At 44.0% G+C, this 20,254-nt stretch overlaps 1 protein-coding gene across 1 annotated transcript in view; it reads left to right on the forward strand.

Annotated features, from left to right (window-relative positions):
* Positions 1–20,254, forward strand: part of LOC139911812 (microtubule-actin cross-linking factor 1, isoforms 1/2/3/4/5) — a 241,866-nt gene that overhangs the window by 162,383 nt on the left and 59,229 nt on the right. Inside the window, exons 54-64 of the mRNA XM_078290250.1 lie at positions 252–314; positions 904–1,142; positions 1,582–1,711; positions 3,247–3,446; positions 4,218–4,445; positions 5,199–5,475; positions 6,163–6,761; positions 7,081–7,269; positions 7,602–7,808; positions 10,035–10,352; positions 10,975–11,157. Coding sequence (XP_078146376.1) covers positions 252–314; positions 904–1,142; positions 1,582–1,711; positions 3,247–3,446; positions 4,218–4,445; positions 5,199–5,475; positions 6,163–6,761; positions 7,081–7,269; positions 7,602–7,808; positions 10,035–10,352; positions 10,975–11,157 — 2,633 coding nt within the window. The remainder of the gene's footprint in view (positions 1–251; positions 315–903; positions 1,143–1,581; positions 1,712–3,246; positions 3,447–4,217; positions 4,446–5,198; positions 5,476–6,162; positions 6,762–7,080; positions 7,270–7,601; positions 7,809–10,034; positions 10,353–10,974; positions 11,158–20,254) is intronic.

The raw sequence follows: 20,254 nt of genomic DNA on the forward strand, positions 1-20,254 counted from the left end.
TGCTGTCTGTTTCCATGGCTTCTGTCCAATGAGCTCAGTGTGCGGTGAAATATGTGTCAGAAAGTTTGCACGTTTTTGTGAGGATGTTGAGAACTTGTGTCATCGCTTCACACGTGTTTACATTTTTGAACATGTCGGAACATCAGTGGTCGTATTTGTGTGTGTGTGTGTGTGTGTTTGTGTGTAAGCACGCATAAGTGTGTTGTTGTAGTGCTGCCGTCTCAGTCAGGTGTATGTCTTTGTTCTCCCAGGTGCTCTTCAAATCAATGGCTCGTCCAGTCCCAGCAGTGTCAATGGCATTCACACCTGTAAAGGTGAGCTCTCTCTCTCTCTCCCTCCCTCCCTTTCTCTCTCTCTCTCTCTCTCTCTGTTACCTAATACCGCCTCGTCTGATTAAATCCTCTTGTCTCGTTATCTTCTTCATCTACTCCAAGGTGAAGAAGAAAATGACGATATCTGAAAGAAACCCCTTAACATCAGTTACCTGACCTGCACCAGCTATATTGCTGTGTATAGTGTTTCCCCTTAATGATCACACCTAGAGATTACAGCATTGTTCTCTGTATTACTGTTTACTGTCCCATGTATCTGTCAGCTTTTTGTCTGTGCAAAACGTTTGTCGGTGCCAATTTTGTACATTTTGAAAAATGTTATCAGTGGCAACTGCAGGGACTAGAGGACTGTCCTTCTCTAGTCCACTCTGATCTAATCCACTTTAATCTGCTCTACTCTGCAACACAACTACACAACTCTAATTTTTATCATCAGACCCTACTAGCTTATCCTACTCCTGTCTGCTCTACTGATTTTCTTTATTCAATTCTTCTCTATGCTATTCAGCTCTTCTGTTTTCTACTCCCCTCTAAGCAGTTTTCTCCTTTTCTGTCTCCCTGCCCCCTGCAGACCTGACGGAGCTGCAGGTAGCGGTGTCCGATGTGAACGGGCGGTACGAGGCGCTGGGCACGGAGCTGAGGGAGCGTCACGGCCGCCAGCAGGCCTCGCTGGAGCTGAGGCAGAAGGCCAGGCGGGGCACCGAGGAGCTCAGCAGCTGGCTGAGAGACAGGGAGCACAGCCTGGAACTGGGACAGACCGCCTCGCCCTCCAAACCCGAGCTGGTGCGCGCCCAGGCCCAGGAGAACAAGGTGAGGACCGGGTTAATTTAACCCTCGAGAGGCGGGGGTGGAGAGAGTGGAAAGTTCTGTAACCTCATTCCCAGGTGATTGCATGTGAACACTGAACGCCACACAATAAAACCACCTGCTGGGCGTTGTGTGCATACAAGCCTAGGCCCTTTCCCAAAGCCAAAATTTTCAGCGACACCAATTTTCGGCTATGAAAATTGCAGTGGAAGGTGGATAATGCTTTAATACATTGATGTAGCTATTTGTTATGTATCAATATCTGTGCTAAGTGCAAACAAACGTTAGAAATCTCACATTTGCCTTATTTATAATTTATAATGCTTTTATTTTTTGGTTGAAAAGCATTCTGAATTTGCTGCCTTTCAAGTAATAAATCAGTCGAGTGACGTTTTCGGCTCTTAACTGCTGCGCTTCCTCTCCTTCCCCCCCTCTTGTTCAGGCCCTGCTGTCGGAGCTGGTTGAGCATTCTGGGAAGGTGGAGGAGCTGAAGAGCACCTTGAGGAAGCTGATCGCTGATAACCCGGACTCTCCCGAGGCGGACACCTGGAGACAGCAGCTACAAGAGATAGGTGTGTGGGACAGATGAAAACACGCTTGTAGATCTATTATCTGGTGATGGGACCGCCGTTTTAAAGAGACTGATACATGAGAGGCCTGTATCTCCTAAAAGCAGACGACTGGAGACAAAAACTAGTGGAGATTTGTGGGTGGAACAGACCAAGATGTTTGTACAGGCATAAAGATACTTAACCTGTGGAATGATAGATGCAATAACATTTTAAAACGTCTCTCCCAACAGCTACAGGAGGTAGGTGAGCGGTAGAGACAGATAAACAGTAGATACTGTATAGTGTCTAAGGCTTGACTGATTGGAACAGGATTCCATATGGAGGGAGCCATTTTGAAGAAGTTGGTGGCTATATAATGTATCAGAGGCTGAGGCAGACACATGGAGGTGGCAGGTACAGGAGATGCGTGCTGTAAGTTAGTGATATGGACAGAGAAAAAGCACTAGCATTGCCTGTGGGAGAGATAACACAAAGAGTCAGCCGTTTAATGGAAGCAGATCCCTGAGGACAGTCATTGAGTTTATGTTACCCGATTTCTGCCAGGCTTTTCCATGAATATGAGATAATAAGTTAGAGAATAAGGAAAAGGTAAGGAGTTTATGTGTAGAGGTAGATATTACTGGAAATCAATCAAATCAAGTACAAACTAGTTTATAAACTTTAAATGAGCTCAAAGATGGGAAAAAGTAACAAGAAAAGATTAGGCATTTTTGTCTGTGGTGTGTTTTTGAAGACGGTTCAGGAGAAGTGCCTCAATATTTGTGAGAATATTTTGTAAGAAATGGTGAGAAATTGAGATCAATATTATCCAGGGAGAGAGTGGGAAGTGTTCCTGTCAAGGCCATTTGTTCCCTCTTCCACTTGATATTTTTACCAGGCTCTCCTGTGAGGTAGCTGAGACAGAAATATTTAAGGCGAATTCCAAGCAGGGCGCCTTTATTTCTTATATTTCAGAACGCCTCTCTTCAAACCCGTGTGGGTTCAATGCACACACACACACACACACACACACACACACTGCTGGATACCCACAACATGAGTCAGAGAGGGAGACGGAGAGAGAAGAGAGGAGGAGAGGTAGGAGGAGGGGACAGGAGAAGAAGAATGTCTCCTCTTTTTCTTCCTGTTCCTCTTTAGATTGAGAGTCAGGTTCAAATCAAGAAAGAGAGTCACATCACCTCCTTTGATGCCATTCTAATCTTCAACTACCCTCATTTCTATACTGATTTTTGTTTGTAGTCCAACCATATATTATTAAAAAAATAAAACTATTGATCCCCCAAGGAGGACATTGGGACAGAAACCTCACACATAAAATACAGAACAATGACGATAGAATACATTTAAATACCATTGCACATTCCTATGAATTTTTAAAGTCAAATGTCCCCACTCCTTTACCTGCTCCATACAGCAAAATTATCTATTTTGTCATCTATTTTTCTCCATTTTTCAATCAATACACATTTATTAACATTTTGCATATGGTAGTTTCAGTGTTTTCTCAATTCCGTCTTGATTGGTTGTTTCCCCAGACTCCCGCTGGCAGAAGGCCAATCAGACCGCAGCCCAGAGGCAGACTGAGCTGGAGACGTGTGCCGATAGGCTGGGCAGCTTCGCCTCAGCAGCCAATCAGCTGGGCCCGTGGCTGAGGGAGAAGGAGCTGATGATGAGCGTGCTGGGACCGCTGAGTATCGACCCCAACATGCTCAACACACAGAAACAACAAGCCCAGGTAGGAGGCAGCAACTTTAGACACAGACACACAGAGAGACACAGACACATCTGCCAGCAGGCAAACACACACAAATACACACACTCACACACACTGTGGTAATCAATACCGAAAATCATGCCAGCCTGAGCAGAAATACATCAAAGAAAACCACAGAGTAATCAAAAGAACTTGCATCTGTTGATGGTTACAGGATTAACACTGAGTGAACAGTAGAAACTCCTGTTCTTTCAATGAAATACACTGACTGAACACTCTGATCCCTTTTGAATCCACTTTAGTCATGAAGGAGAGATATAGATGGAGAGAAGACATTTTAAAAGGATTTTTAAGCCTTGAGGCAATGGAGACATGGATGGTGTAAAAATAAATGCAACTCATTAGGACAATGTACCTTAGATTTTGTACACTTAGTGTAGATTAATGACCTCTCACCCCCTTTCTGAAACAGACACAAAGACACACACACACTGCAAAGACCAACAACTGTTATGACAACCTGAGCAAGAATATAAAGGAAACAGAGAGTAATTGAAACTGAGAGTAACCACAGAGTAATCAGAAGAAATTTCTTTGATAGTTATTAAAAATGAGATTTTTCAGGATTGTCTTCAATCTCTCATCTTATTTAGACACACAACTCCCGTTCATTTCTAATGGGAGATTGCATTTTCCATGCCTTGAGCCAGATATATCTTCGTTCCAGATCACATCACTGAGTTTATGTAAATGACCTCTCACCTCTTCCCTCTCCGCTCTTCTCCTTTCCAGTTCATGCTGCGCGAGTTCGAGACCCGGCGGCCCCAGTACGACCAGCTGACCCAGTCCGCAGAGGGCATCCTCTCCCCGGCCGGCGACTCTCCCCAGGACCCCAAGGACCTGGCGGAGGTGCGGGCCGAGCTGGGCTCCATCTCCCAGCAGTGGGAGGACCTGACGTCCCGACTGACCCAGAGGTCAGAGCACATCGACCAGGCGCAAGGAACCAGCGAACGCTACCAGGTAAGAGCTGGCTGACTCCAGGTCAGAACTATATGAACACTATATAGCTATATATAGTTAGATATATAGTTAATATTAATGCTTGTACAGCTTGTCATAGTAATGATTTTTATAATGTATGCTGTGCTGCTCGAATGCATATAGCCATTGAATATTGAATGTTGATGGATATATGAAAAAGAGCAATATGTACAGTATAGTGTAATTTCTTGTATTGTCCCTTTACACTGTAAAAAAGCAAAGGACTTTTTAAAGTTGCATAATTCTTTACAGAGTCAATAAAGTGCATTACAGACTCATTTAAAGAGAAAACAAAAGCTAGCAGAAATTGCATCAAAAACGCAAAAAAAAACAATTAAACACCTGAATACAAATATAAGATAAAGATAGGAGAGGGAGAGGAGGAGAGCCCTCTAGGACCAAGAACATAAAAAAGAAGATGCATAGCTTGTAAAATCACACATATAACATAAAACCAGTGGAATAAAACATGATACTGATTTGACTATGTATGAACGGCGAAATTCTTGTTAGCTGTCAATGCCTCTCTGCACCAGTGTCACCATGTCAAATCCCTGTCGTGATTTTGTTTCTGATACAGAGTGAGTTCTCTATTGTAAAAGGCAGGGGCAGTAGGCTGTGATACGATGACGTGGGATGTTATTTATCTTGCAGTATTTTTAGTCTACATCGTAACCATGACGGCACCGGTTTCTAACCTTCTGCCCTCCCTCCTCTCGTCCTCTCCTCCAGGCCTTGTTGCGAGAGCTCTCCTCCAGTGTGTCCGCTCTGGGCGAGAGGCTGGACGGCCAGGCCTCGCTGAGCGCCCAGCCCGAGGCGCTGAAACGCCGCCTGCAGGAGACCGGGGAGATCCGCTCGGAGCTGGAGACGCGGCGCACGGAGCTGGCGGAGGCTGAGAGGCTGTGCGGCGAGCTGAGCGCCATCGTGGCCGAGCCCTACCTGAAGGAAGAGCTGAGCAAACGACTGGAGAGCGTGAGCGGCCCGCTGAAGAGTCTGGAGGAGCGGGCAGGTGGGTGGAGTTTATATTGTACCTCTGTCATTTAACGGGTCAGTCAGTACGTCCCCTGCATGTTTCTCAGTTCAGTTTGGAGACACCCAGTCAACACTTGAAACATTTGGCATTCTATTATGCTAATCGACATGTTGTTAAAATATTATTGGATGTTTTCTTTTCTGTGGAAGGCAGAAGCAACAGAGAAAATCTTTTTTTTAATCTTTTTTTTTATTTTTATTTTTATTTCTGTGATCATGTTGGAGAGCAAACTAACAGATGATATTCCAACAAGTGACTGCTGAGAATCTCCAGAGAGAATTTGTTTCATTTGTTACACTTTTGTTTACAAATGGCACACTTTTTTGCAAAGTACCAATATATTTGTCTTAAATAATCCCTTAAATAAGTCTACTTTCTAAATTGTTTTGGTTATGTTTGTGCTCGTATTTCCTGTTTTGCTATTCAGGGATAATAGCCCATATTAATGGCTTAATTAGTAGAGTTTTTGATGTAGTCAAACAACTTAATCCTCCTTAAGCTGTAATGGGAATATTGTTTTGATTACATCAAAAACTCTGAACAAATCCACTGAAATAAATACAACAAAAAAAATCCACAAGTTCAATTTCTCCTTTTTTGTTTGTAATATGTTTTCAGTGTTTACTGTTTCTAATCCTTGGTGCTCTGTTTGTTCCCCTCTAGCTGACGGTCTGTCCCAGCTGCAGGCAGCTCTGTCCTCCACCCAGCAGTTCCAGCAGATGTTTGAGGAGCTGCGCTCCTGGCTGGACAACCAGGCGGACCCCAGAGACTCCTCCACCGACTCCCTGCCCTGCCAGCCGGAGGCCATCCGCTCCCTGCTGGCCCAGACAGAGGAGCTCCAGCGCGGGATAGCCAGTCAGCGAGGTCCCTACGAGCTCATCCAGGCCGAGGGGGCCTCGCTGCTCGCCTCTCTCCCCGCCGGCGGGGACGAACGGTCGGCCTTGCAGTCCCGCCTGGCCACCTTACGCCAGGACTGGGAGGGGCTGAGCCAGAGAATCACAGACCAGCAGAACAGACTCAAGACCACTATGAGCAAAGCAGAAACCTACCAGCAGCACAAAGCCGAGCTGATGCCATGGTTAGCAGAGTGTGAAGAGAAGGATGGAGTGATCCAGCCGTCGCTGGACCCGGCGGCCCTGGACGAAGCCCTGCAGAAGGCCAGAGGACTGGCCATGGACCTGGAGAGACGACACCCCCTACTGGAGGCCTTCAATACTGCAGCTGATCAGCTGCTGGAGCAATGCCGCGTCGGAGAGGAAGAGGTATCTAATGATTAGTTTTCCACTGTGAAGTGTATTGTACTGCAAATTTTTGACGTTTTGAATTGATTGATTCAAAATGGAATTGATGACGTTTGCTTTATCTGCTTGATTCCCTTGATATCCTGTATTGCTTAATTATTTAGCCTGGTGAATTATTGTGTTTTAAGCACATTTGGGTTTGTTTCAAAAACAAAAAAATTGAAATTGTCATAGGCAAATGATGTATTGACTGTTGTTGTGTATTGCTGTCTATTTTCAAGTCATATATAAAATAAACGAACTTAACTACACTGCTGTAATGTAAACTAACCTGCTGTAGGTGCGGGATGAGAAGGCCCAGCTGAACCGCAGGGTGGACGGGCTCGGTGAGAAGATCCATAACCGCACCGCCCAGCTGGAGGAGCTGGCCAGCCGCCTGAAGGAGTTTGAGGAGGGGAGACAGGCTGTGGAGAGGAGGCTGGAGGCTGCCAAGCACCAGATAGAAGTCCAGGAGGCTCTAGGGCCACAGGTAATGAAAATATTGTCAGTTTAATTTGAGTGTTCTTGAAAAAGGGTTTGTGAAGGTAATTAACATGAAGCTTGCATGCATACATAACACAAAACCATTAAGTCTAATATGAAGATAAAAAAAAAAAAAAAACGTGGACAATTATCTCCTTGCGGCTTAAGTTTTTTCAATATGGTTTGACTAACCACTTAGTTCTAGATTTATATAAATGGACATGAGATTATAAAAGCAATGTAATGCACAAGTGAAAACTGGACTGTTAATTCAAAAGCATATCTTTTTGGAAGATTCTTTTCATTTTAACACGTGTTTCTTATTGCTCTCCTGTACAGGCGTGCAGTGCTAAGAGCCTGGAGCGTCTGAGGAGTCAGCAGGAGGGCCTGAGGTCCCTGCAGCCTCAGGTGGTCTACCTCAGAGACCTGGCCCAGGGTCTGGTGCAGGACGCACCCCAGACACCGGGGGGCGGCACTGAGGGGGCGCAGAGGCTGCAGCAGCTGGCTCAGGACACACAGAGAGAGTATGGAGACGTTACTGAGAAGGTGAGGAGCAGGGAACATAAAAAATATGTTGCTTTCACATGTTATAAGTCGGGTGAAATTTTATTGTCAATTGTTACAGAGCAATAAAAGACAAAGACAAAAGACAAATACAAATAAAAACCAGAGAGAGAATAACCATGTCTCAGTTTTAAGATATGTGTGGTCAAGTGAGTATCCAAGATGAATATAAATGTACCTGCCAAACATCTGGAACATGCTCCAGACTTGCAAATGTGGTCAAACTATTGGGCAGATAAGATAAATCAAACACGCCTCATGGTTTTTCCAAAATGTGATATCAGGCTTGCTAGGACTCTATTGTGAAATTCTAGTTTCATTCCAAAGCACGATATCTCCACTTGGGGGGAAAATGTGTAACTCAGATTCATGGCTTAATGTTTCAAAACTGCAAGTCGTTACATCTGCAAAAACGCTACCAGACTGTACGCTTTCCTCTCAAGCCAGTAATCATTCTGTTAGAGCATGTGAACATGTTTGTAGCGCTCTGATGAGAAGCAGGGAGAGAAGGGCTTTGAAGTGGCTTGGTGGTAGTTCTTTGTAGGTTAGTGTTAGCATCGTACTTGTCTCTCATAGTTCATGTTGTTGGGTTTCACTGTTCTCCTTGGGGTTCCTCTTTCTTAAGATGATCAGCGATCTCCAATGAAAGCTAGTGAATGTCCAAAATATACTTGACCCGTATATTCAAGCACTGCAGGACCTTGCACCCTGTTGGTAGCGCTAACTGTGGAATAATAACAGGAGAAAAGAGATGTGGAGAAGCGATGAAAGCAGTGCTAACATTTATGAGTTCATATTTCCAGGCCAATTTATGCAGCCTGGAGTGAAGAGATGTTGTACAACCAGGGGAACTATTTATACCAAGGGTCACTGTGTGAGAGGGTGTCAGATCTAGTGTGTGTGTGCGTATGTGTGTGTGTGCTAAGCAGACAAGTGTCCGCGAGTTGAGAGAGAGCAGATCGACTGAAGCTGTCAGAAGAGTTCACGTATTTGAGTTACAGTGCTCATATATGGTCACTGTGCACATTCAGCACTTTCAATCATTGTTTGAAATGTAAACCAGAGCTTTGAGAATCCAACACCAACGTATCCCATCCATACGCCGCTGTCCAGTTTCCAAATATTCCATTTAAGGTTACACCAATCAGTGGAGCTGTCACTGTATGCCGGCACCACCAGGTCGCACTGTTATTGACTGAGAGACGTTTTATTCCTCTTACTAAAATATTGATATGATGTCATTGTTCCACATTAGAGCGGAGCCAACAAAAGGGAGTTGCTGTGCTGAGGGAGACGATTCAGCAAGCGTATCAGATTTCATATCAGATTAGCCTCCCCTTAGATAATGCTTCTATTGTATCTTTCTTGTGCCTACACTGACCAAATCTATTTTAAGTAAATTGCTTGTTGTTTTAATGCCTCATTTTCTGTTTTGGTTACACACTTTCTTCATATTCTGTTCCCCAAATTTGAAATCCAAATATAACCACATAACCACTCTTTCTTCACAGTTTAATTTGTGGTTTGATTAGATAATCTGCTGTGAAGCACTAAGCTGTTTCATAAAAAATATCACCACCTCTTCTTTATTCATAGTTAATTTCTGGTGTTGTTAGTTATTTTGTTACAAATTGCTATTCTATTCCACAAATGTCCCTAAATGTGAGATGCAGATAATATCCCCAAAGGTGAGATTTATACCACCATTTCTGATTTGTTTGGATACTTTCTTTTTTTTTCTTCGGTTGGGTCGGATACCTTCAAACAAAGAGTTGTTCTATGCCAAAAATAATGAACAGCAGGATGGCACAGTGTGTAGAGAGACCATCCTTCACTTGGAAGGCCCAGGTTAAATTTTGTATTTTTGAATTGTGTTGCACTTCATGATGAAATACAAACTTGATCGTATCACATTGTGTGAGTGAGCAAGTTTTAAATCAATACATAGTACCTGATTCTATACACGAAATAACCATGAAAACAGGTAGGGTGACATATTTCAATGAAAGATGTATATTTATTGTTTTGGCTGGTAAAAATAGTTATTGGCAGGTATTTTTTTCTGTTAACCAGCTTGTAGCTGGCGAGTCAAAAAGTTGGATACTGTGATACAAAGCATTATTCTTCTCCCCAAATAGCCTTATATATATGAGATGCTGTTTCTAACACCTGGTCTGCCTCTCTCCCTCTCTCTCTCTCCTCCATCAGATCGAGCAGTGCTCTTCCTCCCTGGAGTCTCGGCTGCAGGGCGTCGGGGAGGTCCAGTCCCACGTGCGGGACGTCTTCTCACGCCTCGCCGACCTGGACGACGAACTGGACTCCCTCAGTCCCGTGGGACGCGATGCAGACTCCCTGGCCTCTCAGGCGGACGCCCTGCGGGGCTTCCTGTCCCGCCTGGCCAGCCTCAGGACGGAGCTGGACGGTCACGGGTCGGACTGCACCACCATGCTGCGCCGCGAAGGCTCCTCCCCCGACCTGCTGGCTCTCAGGAGGGAGACGGAGGCCCTGAGCCGACAGGCCGGCAAGGTGAGGGAGAGGGAAGATGGTGATGGTGATCGCCATGATTTGTTGGTTGCATTAGGTTTAGTACCACCATTTGCTCTATTTCTATGCAATTTTTCTTTACTGTGTCCTATTATTTTCTGCGGCAACAAACCAATTTTCCTACGTGGATCATGAAGGTTTAACTGAATCTCATCTAATCTCATGATGTACAGTATGTGTTTTGGGAATTCAGTATTTTGGTTGTATGAATTTTATTCTCATTGATGCATCTAAGATGAGATCTTAATGAGGTTTGATCGCTGCAGGAGCAATAAATTTGATATGGATGAGGATAAAACAAATAGCACATAGTGAAAATAACACAACAAAAAATTACAAATGTACATTGTTGGTTCTCCACATTATTACATTTACAGTGCAGATGTGCAAGTGTGCATAAGCTGTTGACATGATCAGATTTACAGATGGAAGAATATGTTAATACGCCAACTTTGTGTCAGATAAGCTTTGATCAACGCACCGTTGTGTGATAAGAAGATAAGCTGCAGTTTTATTAAACAGTGTGCACTTAACGTGCATACTTCGTTAAAAGGGTTTCATCCATCCACTGATTCCTCCATTCCCGTCTTCCCTCCCCCTCCAGCTGAGCGAGCGGGGCCAGGCCAGGCTGGACCAGATCGAGGACGCCGCCGAGAGGGTTCGGGAGTTCTACAGGCGGGTGGCCGAGCTGCAAGGCCTGCTGGGAAGGGCGGAGGAGGGGCTGAACGCCCAGGGCCTGGTGGGCACAGAGGTGGAGATCATCAAGCAGCAGCTGCAGGAGTTCAAGGTAGGATGGACTCCCTCTTGGTGTTTGTATGGATGGGTGTGTATGCATATGAGTGTGCGGATGCATACATGTGCAATGTGCAGTGTATAACTGAAGTCCCATAGAAAAGGCATATCGGTATACATGTGTGTTTGTATGTGTATTAGGCAGTGGAGGAAACACACATTGTTTTTAGCAGGATGGTTGGAGAATTTGATTGAAATCTGGTTGAATAGGATACAAATTCATAATCTCTTCCTTCTTCATAATTCTGTTGGTTTTAACTAAGGGTAAAAAGGGCTCTGGCACGGCTACGTCTTAGTTGTGTGTGTGTGTGTACACGTGTGTGTATGTCATTGGGCAGTGTATAATACTCACTGATTGACTCACTGATTTTAATTGAAATCTGGTTGAATAGGCTGTACTTGTTTGTATTCAGTCTTTTCCTTTCCCATCATGCCATTTGATCTAATTTGCACAGATAAACAGAAGGTCTTTGGCATGATGTGGTGATCATGTATAAGGCACAGTGTGTGTGTGTGTGTGTGTGTGTGTGTGTGTGTGTGTGTTATGAATAGTGATATTCAATATTTGAGGAACCTGGATGAGGTGTCTGTCTCCTTCCTTTCCTCTTGCTCATAGAGACCTTGAGGTAGGGTTGTGTGTGTGTGTGTGTGTGTGTGTGTGTGTGTGTGTGTGTGTGTGTGTGTTACCTTGAGGGACTCTTGTGGTGTGTGAGAAGTCAGAAACGATGATTAGTTTAGTCACACGTCTCTCTGAATTGCATGACACACTGCTGAATCACACAGCCTTTTTTCCTGAAGGGTAGTTATGATGCTCTCTCTGTGTTTTCTCAACATTTCCTTACCACACACACACACACACACACACACACACACACACACACGCACTCTCTCTCTCTCTATATATATATATGCTTTCAACTCTTTCTGTTTTACTCACACATGTACACACTGCACTGCCTCTCACACACACTCTGTCTCGCTTTTTTACATACCCTCACATACCTTCTGTCTCTCTCTCTCTCAAACACACACACATTCCTCCCACCTCATGGTGTTCAGGCGCCAACCTTCTAGAGTTGGGAACTCATTACGCTTGTCGCCGTGGTGATGGACGTTGGTCTAAATTTGATACCAGAGCAACTCGTACTCCTCTTTTTTGTGCCTTCTCTCTGTCTCATTTAGTAAAAAATGTGAAATCCCTATACTGTGTTTCATTATCTCAAAGACATTCGGTGGTAAAGGCGGCACCAAAGAACCCATAATCACAGTAAACAACTTTGTGAAGGGTAGTGTGGCTTTTACACAACAGTTAACAATGCATGCGTACTGGCTGAAAAGTCTTCTTAAGAGTAGTATAAATACATAGAATTAAATAAAAAACAAGAGATGGGTAAGTCCCAGGTTATCACAAGAGCTAGCATAGCAGCCAACAGAGCATGGCTAGCCTTGCTTTATGGGAATGATTTGCCCAGTTGGCGTGTGTCTTTGACCAGTCAGATTTCTTGGATGAGACCAAGATGAGATGAAACGTTAATGATCCCTGTGGGGAAATTGGGCTGTTGCAGCAGGAAGTAGTAATAAAGGATATAAATAAGAACACAGCAAATGAGGGGGTTATATAACAAATTCAACCAACAATTTCAACACCAGAACATGTTGAGTAAATGTGTGAATGAAAGAATGAAAAAGAATGTGGATTACAACATTAACAGAGTGTGCAAAATAGCAGCAGTAGAACTTAGAGACACAAAATTGAAAAGTTATTAAATTATCAATAGATATGCAATACATTACGAATGAAAGGAATATGAGAATAGCAAGGAAACAACATGAAAATTACAGCATTCCTTAGCATATGAGCGCGATTGTGTATAAAGGAATACACACAACTTTTGGCAGATGAGCTCTTTGATTCACTTTTACAGTATCTTGTTTCCTACTGGTGATGTTTTAGCATGAAGAGCCAAACGAGCACGGCTCTGCACTTCAACAGAAATTCCACTTTAGTGTCTAGAATTGCATAGGAGCTGACCTTAGGAATGTGCTTTGCTGGCACGTCCATTGTCTTTTATTGCATTACTTCACCGCTCGTTTCAAGGGTACAGACCGCTCTTTCACTCTGACTACTATCATTAAAAAAAAGTACATTTTCTGGCCATGATGTCATATCCTGTCCACTTAGAGAAACTATGTAAGTGTGTGACAACTGAGAGGAAAAGTATGCAAGAATCCCACGCAAAAAACCACACCGCTTCAGTATTTTTTTGCCCCCCCCCCCCCCCCCCCCCCATCTCCAGTCGCCGCTGATGCTTTGGGAAGGTTGTGCGTTCTTGAAAATGATTGATGATTCATGTGATATTTGGGCTAATCGTTTTCATGCGTTTGAAATATTTAGTAGGAGTCCTGCTTGTCCCCCAGAGAGTGATTGGCTCTGCTGCTATTAAGATGTGTGGGTGGATCAAAGAACATTTTTTTTTTTTTTTCCTTTCATGAGTCGCCGTTGCTCCTATTTCTCTTCATCCTTGTTCCTGCTTTTTCTCTTTGGACTCTCTATTTGTCTGTCTCTCTCTCTTTCTGTCATTTTATCTCTCTTAATTTCATTATTTGGACATTTGTGTCTATTAATGATGTGCATGTAGCCTTTACATCGCTCTCTCTCCCTGCTAATCTCTCTGTCTCTGCCACTCTCTCTTTCTCTTCCAATCCCTCTGCCTCTGTCTGGGTCTCTCTCCCATTTTCTCTCCCTCTCTCTCTCTCCTCCCATTCTTTCCCCTTGTCTGTCTTAATGAGAGCGAGCCGGATGAATGTGTGGCAGAGGACAAACAGACGGAGGAGATAAAGAGGTGTCGAGAGAGGGAGGGAGGGATGAGGGGAGAGAGAGAGAGAGAGAGAGAGAGAGAGAGAGAGAGAGAGCTGTGAAAAGCTGAATAGGCTATACTGAGAAAGAGCGAGACTCACTCAGACAAAGACAGAGTGTGAAGATGTTACTGTATATGCGTTTTGTCTGGTGTACAGTCAAATGAATCACGTCATTGAGTTTGTTTACATGCTCACCAATACTGCGATGACTGGGAGTAGTGAGCTTAACGCAATATTTCAATTAAAACGTTTACATGGTATGCAGTAACGTGATTTCTCTAATAACCCGGTTTACATGGGATTCATTTAATAATCGTTCCGAAAGAAACCACAAAGAACCGGCTTGTCCGGCACTTCTTCTCCTTTCTTGTCTGCGTCTAGTATTAAAAAAAACAAAAGAAATCTAAGGTGTTTACATGCCCCAATGAATAAAAATGTAAAAAATTAAAAAAATTGAGGCGGTTATGATTTTACATGCGTTTACATGACAGATGTTGCCTTAATCGGGTTAAAATTAAATGATTAATGGACATGTAAACATGTTCATTAATGTGCGTTTTAAATTGTGTCTGAGCTCAAGCCAAAGACTATTTTCCAATCTGGTGGAACAATCTATTCTATTAAATTCCATTCTGTTCTTTTCTATTCTATTCTTTTCTTTTCTGTTCTATTCTATTGTACTGTGTGTGAGTGGAGGTGCAGTGCTGCAGACATTGAGCGCTGTGTGCCTAGCTGGCAGACTGGGTGCAGCAGTAATAGCAGGGGCAGAATGTATAATAGCTGCTGTCTGCAGGGTATCTAGAGCATGGAGAAATGGTCTGTCACTCTGTCTGGGGGCAGAGGGGTATTTATAGTAGGGCAGCGAAGGGAGGATAGCGGGGGGAATATTGTCGAGAATAGAGAAATGGATAGAGAAAATAAAAGTCAAAATAGAGAGAGAGTGTGAGAAAGACTGCATTGGCTAAAGAGAGAAGGATTGAGAGGCAGTCCAGTCGCAAATACAGAAGAATAGAGGTAATATAGTGAGATGGACTTTCCTCATATCCGCTTTGTCCTTCTCTCTATTGCTGTGCTTTGACTTTATTTCCTTTCTATCTTTTCTCTGTATTACAGCTGTTTGTCTCTCTATCCTTCTCTACTATAGTCTAAAGAGGGAGAGACAGAGAGAGAAAGACAGAGGGAATATAGTGAAAAACGGCAATAGACGATAGACTTTCCTCATATCCCCTCTCTTTCAGCCACTCATGGAAGCCTCTCTCTCTCTCTCTCTCTCTCTCTTTCTCTCTCTCTCTCTCTCTCTCTCTCTCTCCCTCCCTCTCTCCCTCTCCCTCTGTAACTGATCTAGCTCGGGTCATTTTAAACCTAAACATGTCTGTCTGGCTCCAAAACAGACCGGGCCACCCTCCTCTCCTCCTCCCCTCCTCCTCCTCCTCCTCCTTCCCCTCCCCCACCAGACCCCATTTCCAATCCAGAGGGATGATGTCATGCCTTCACTTAGAAAAAAAGAGGGGCTCAGGCCGAGGTGTATGTGTGTGTGTGTGTGTGTGTGTTCGTAGGGGGGCAGCCAGGGGATAAGGGGTCATGAGAGTGGGAGGTGGTGTTGTCAGATTATTGTTTAAACTCCCCAACACTGATCTCATAGAGACTCACTGGGTCACTGAGGGAGGGAGAGAGAGACAGAGAGAGAGAGAGAAAGAGAGACAGACAGAGAGAGAGTGAGACAGACAGAGAGGGAGAGAGAGAGAGAGAGAGAGAGAGAGAGGATGACAGGGGGAAAAAGGAGAGTTTCTTTCAGATGTCTTTTAAATGGCCTGCAGCAGTCGTCTTCTCTCTCTTTCTCTCCCTTACTCCCTGTGTTTCTCTTCCTCACTGCAGTTCAAAAATACTTTATTGGCATGACTGTTTAAAATTTAGCGCTATTCCCAATACGAAATCATTTGGTCAACATGACAAGCAGGATGTTACAATTATGATCATTTATAAGAACAATGATGTCAATAACTTGTGAGGAATCAATTGCTATTTGTCTTTTTACACTCTGCCTCCCTCATTCTTTAATTCTCTCTCACTCAATTCAGTTTAATCTTTATTGTAATGAGTGTTTATCAGAAACAATATTGAGTTTCCAAAATGCACATTTTCAAACACCCTAAAAAAAAACCCAGGTTATACATTCAAACCATTTTGAATAATTATTTGGTGTGAGAACTGTACTGTACAAAAATGCACAATCATCAATCTCTCTCTCTCTCTCTCTCTCTCTCTCTCTCTCTCTCTCTCTCTCTCTCTCTCTCTCTCTGTCCGAGTCAGTGAGAGTATCCCTATTTATCATGTACATGTTTATACATGGCCATACTGTCTGGACATATGTGCTACTGTGGAATCTGTGTTTGTATTTAGATTTGCTCTGTGGGCCGATGAGATGTGTGTGTATTTGTGTGTGTGTGAGTGTGCACCCTGCATCAGAGGATGCTTCTAATTCCAGTCTTTTTCGGGGCGCAACCGGAATCTCAGCTGTCTCCTCACCCCACCCTCACACACACACACACACACACACACACACACACACACACACACACACTAACTAGGGTGTGGCATCAACATCCCTCTACATGCCCCTGGCTCCCTTCGTCCCTAAGCAGCTGACATAGTCTCTGGGTGGGATGAGAACATGCGCACACACACACACACACACACACACACACACACCAGTGTATTAGTGGAGGGGCGTTACGAGGCTCTAAAGCCGTCGCTGCAGATGGACATTCCTGGGAGGGGCTGGTTAGGCTGGGTGACAGGGGAAGAGGAGGCATATGTGTGTCCTGTGTGTCTTTGTGTGTGTGTGTGTCTTTGTGCACGTGTGTTTGTAGAAATCCCTGTCCTAAATCATGGCTGCACGCCTCCCCTGTCTTCACCCCCCCCCCCTCTCCTTCCATCTTCTTCTCCCTCACACCTTTCACCCTCTCCTCTCTCTTATATCCTCCTATAGACTCCGCTCTCCCTCTCTCCCTCTCCTCTCAACCTGATCACCCTACAGTCTTTATTCCCTGGAGAACCAACGCTACTGTAAGTCTGTGAGCCACTGTCCTTCCCCGCACTGACTGTGTCAGCAACTATTTCATGGTGGGTGTTGAAGTCGAGCCAAACTGGACCAGCAGCTCACCGGGTGTTTCTTGGTGCCCGTGCTCGTCCTGATTTTCACCTATGAAGCTGTTTATTAAAATGAATCTGGAAACTAATGAATATTGTGACCATCATTTAGATGGTTAGTAATTTGGATTTTGCCATTTTTGACTGTGCAGCCTGTTCAGAAAGTGAGTCTGTTGGCTGTCCTTGGTTCACCGTTCGTTCAGTGGAACCTTAAGTATCGAAACCTTCCAAACTGACCATTAAACCGAACATTAAATCCTGTTTTTATTGACAGTTAATGACCTTACTGACAAGTGATATGTGCCAGAGAGACATACCCCATGCCCTGTAACCTATAACCTGCCCTGGCCCACCTAATATGGCAGGTTGGGGGAGCCTGTATGTAATGTGGGTGAGTCAGAGAGGCCCTCAGCTATAAAAACAGCATTCCTACGTAGGTCTGGAAATTGTAAGTCATTTTGGAAAACAGCGTCAGTTGAAGTTTAAGTATAAAAATGCACGTCCAGCTTTCGAAAAGTTTCGAGTTTTCGAAAAATCGCACAAAAAAATATTGTTGTTCAGTACATTTTATGTAGTTGTAGATTTGCTATTTCACCTGTTGTGGTATTGTGACATTTAGAAATATAATCTTCCGCTGTAGAGTAATATGGTCTCCATTCATCAAAAAATAAAGGTTGAATATTGAACGTAGGCCTAAATCTTCAAAACCACATAAAGAAACTGACAACTAGAAAAAGTATGAAACGGAAAATATGAAGGGAGCTTATAAAAAAACAGAATATATCCGTGTCTGTGTAACCGGTCCTGTCAGATCTGTATTTACTGAGTTTCAGCAGAGACTCAGAGTCACTAGTTAATCTGTTTTCACCAATAAGCGGCCATGTAGGCTGGCTTAATTCAACCTGTGATGTGTCCCGCAGGCAGCAGAGTTCAGTGTGTCAGAACCCAGTAACCCTCCCATGACTTCCCAGCTAATCCAAGTCATACGTCATCTGGACACCGGCACTGTTTACTGGCTCTCAGGATTTTCCTGGACTAGTTTCTCTCTTTCTGTTCGTTCTCTCTCTCTCTCTCTCTCTCTCTGTCTGTGTGTGTGTGTGTGTGTGTGCGTGACTCTCAGTTTGTATGTTTGTCTGTGTGTGTGTGTGCGCGTGACTTTCGTTGTGTGTCGGTGTGTCTGTGCGTGTTTGTTTTACTCTCCAAGGGGCCGATTGGATCAGGCTAACATAATTTCTCTAATCATATAACCTGATTCGTCCACCCGCCCTTTCCTGTAACCTGCCAGCACACACACACACACACACACACACACACACACACCTTTCAACTCTGTGTGAGTGAGCGAGCAAGCAAGTGAATGTTATGTCTTGTATTTGTATGATCTAAATATGTCGGAGGTGGCGTGTGAGTTAGTGAGTTAGTGCATACGTGTGTGTGTGTGTGTGTGCGTGTGTGTGTGTGTTATGTCTTAGCCTTTCCACTCTCAGGATCCTGTATTGTTTCAGCTGTTGTGAATTAGAATGGCATGCCGCAGCTCGGCCTAGCCCTCTCACTCTCCCTCTCTTTCACTCTCTTTCTCTCAGTTCACTTAAATTCAATATGCTGTTTTGGTTTGAAATGTGAAAACATATTGCCAAAACATCTTAATAGAATGGGATTTCATCACAGAAATGAACAAAAAGCCCCTCCCCCTTTCCTCTCTTTCCTAGTAATCATCATTCTTTATTAACATACCATACATAATAGATGCATTCTTTCACCTATACTAATGTAGTGGGTCATATCTAAGAATGTAATGGAGGATAAACCCACCTATACTCAGTTTACCCATCTTTTTATTTAGTAGAAAAGAGTTTGGCCACCTCTTTAGGCTGAAATAGATTTTTCTGACATAAATCCATACTATACATCTTAGAAACTAGCATCAAACTCGTATAAGTAACGTAGAAATACTGTCTCATAGGGGAGAAAACAATAAATTAATGCTTTTCTGAAATTAGAATTGACTTTTGTTTACACCGGTCAAGTCTTCACCAATCAAATAGAATGAGAGAAAACAATAGAATGAGAATAGAAAGGGAGACTCGGTGCTGTAGTGGAGAGGTGGCGTGAGATTCTGGTGAGAAGGAGAATAAGGTGGGGGTGCATGGGAGGCGGGGGGGAGGAAGAGAGGAGAGGAGGTTGTGTGTGAGAAGAGAGATGACCTCCACCGCTAACCCCTCAGTGGACTCAGCAGGCAGCCTCACAGGTGTTGTTTGGTGTGTGTGTGTGTGTGTGCGAGTGTGTGTGAAAGAGAGAGAGAGAAAGAGGAGGTCACATAAACGGAGGATAAGCCTATTTTTACCACCCTAAACTCCCCGAACGGTGTAAACCACTGCAGAGATTTGACCTCTAATGTGTTTATAATGTGGAAAATCCTTACTGTATTAATCGCACATGGATATTAAACTCCATCTCTAACATGGACTGCCAGCTGACTGAAAACACACAGTAGACCCACAGCTTGGAAAGGTGTTAAGTTTTTATTTGCCTAAAAGCGTGTGTGTGTGTGTGTGTGTTTATTGCTGCATTGAAACACACTCAAATACATGTACAGCTGCACTCACACACACACACAGATACACATACACACACGCAGGCACACACACACAGAGCAAGCAAATCAGCCTCAAAATCTGCAAAGTCTGAAACTACCATTATGAACAGCAGTGGTGTGTGTGGATGATTGACAGGTGTGTTTATTAAGGTTATTGAGCATGGTAGTGAAGCAGCAGTGGGGGGGGGGTGGGGGTGGGGTGGGCTTATTTGCTTAGAGGTGTGTGTGTGTGTGTGTGTGCGGGTGTGCGTCTTTGTGTGTGTATATGTGCGCGTGTGTGTGTGTGCCGGGTCCCGGTCTCTTTGTGTCTGTCTGTCTGCCTGGGGAGGTTGAGAACAATAAATGCTTTCACACACACACACACACACACACACACACACACAGTCAGGTAAAATGCTTTGCTAGTTAATATAAAACTACCTCTGAGACTTGGAAAGAAGGAGGGTGGGTTAGGAGAGCGAAAGGAGAGAGAGAGAGAGAGAGAGAA

Source organism: Centroberyx gerrardi, chromosome 19, assembly GCF_048128805.1.
Source record: "Centroberyx gerrardi isolate f3 chromosome 19, fCenGer3.hap1.cur.20231027, whole genome shotgun sequence".
Taxonomy (NCBI): Eukaryota; Metazoa; Chordata; class Actinopteri; order Beryciformes; family Berycidae; genus Centroberyx; species Centroberyx gerrardi.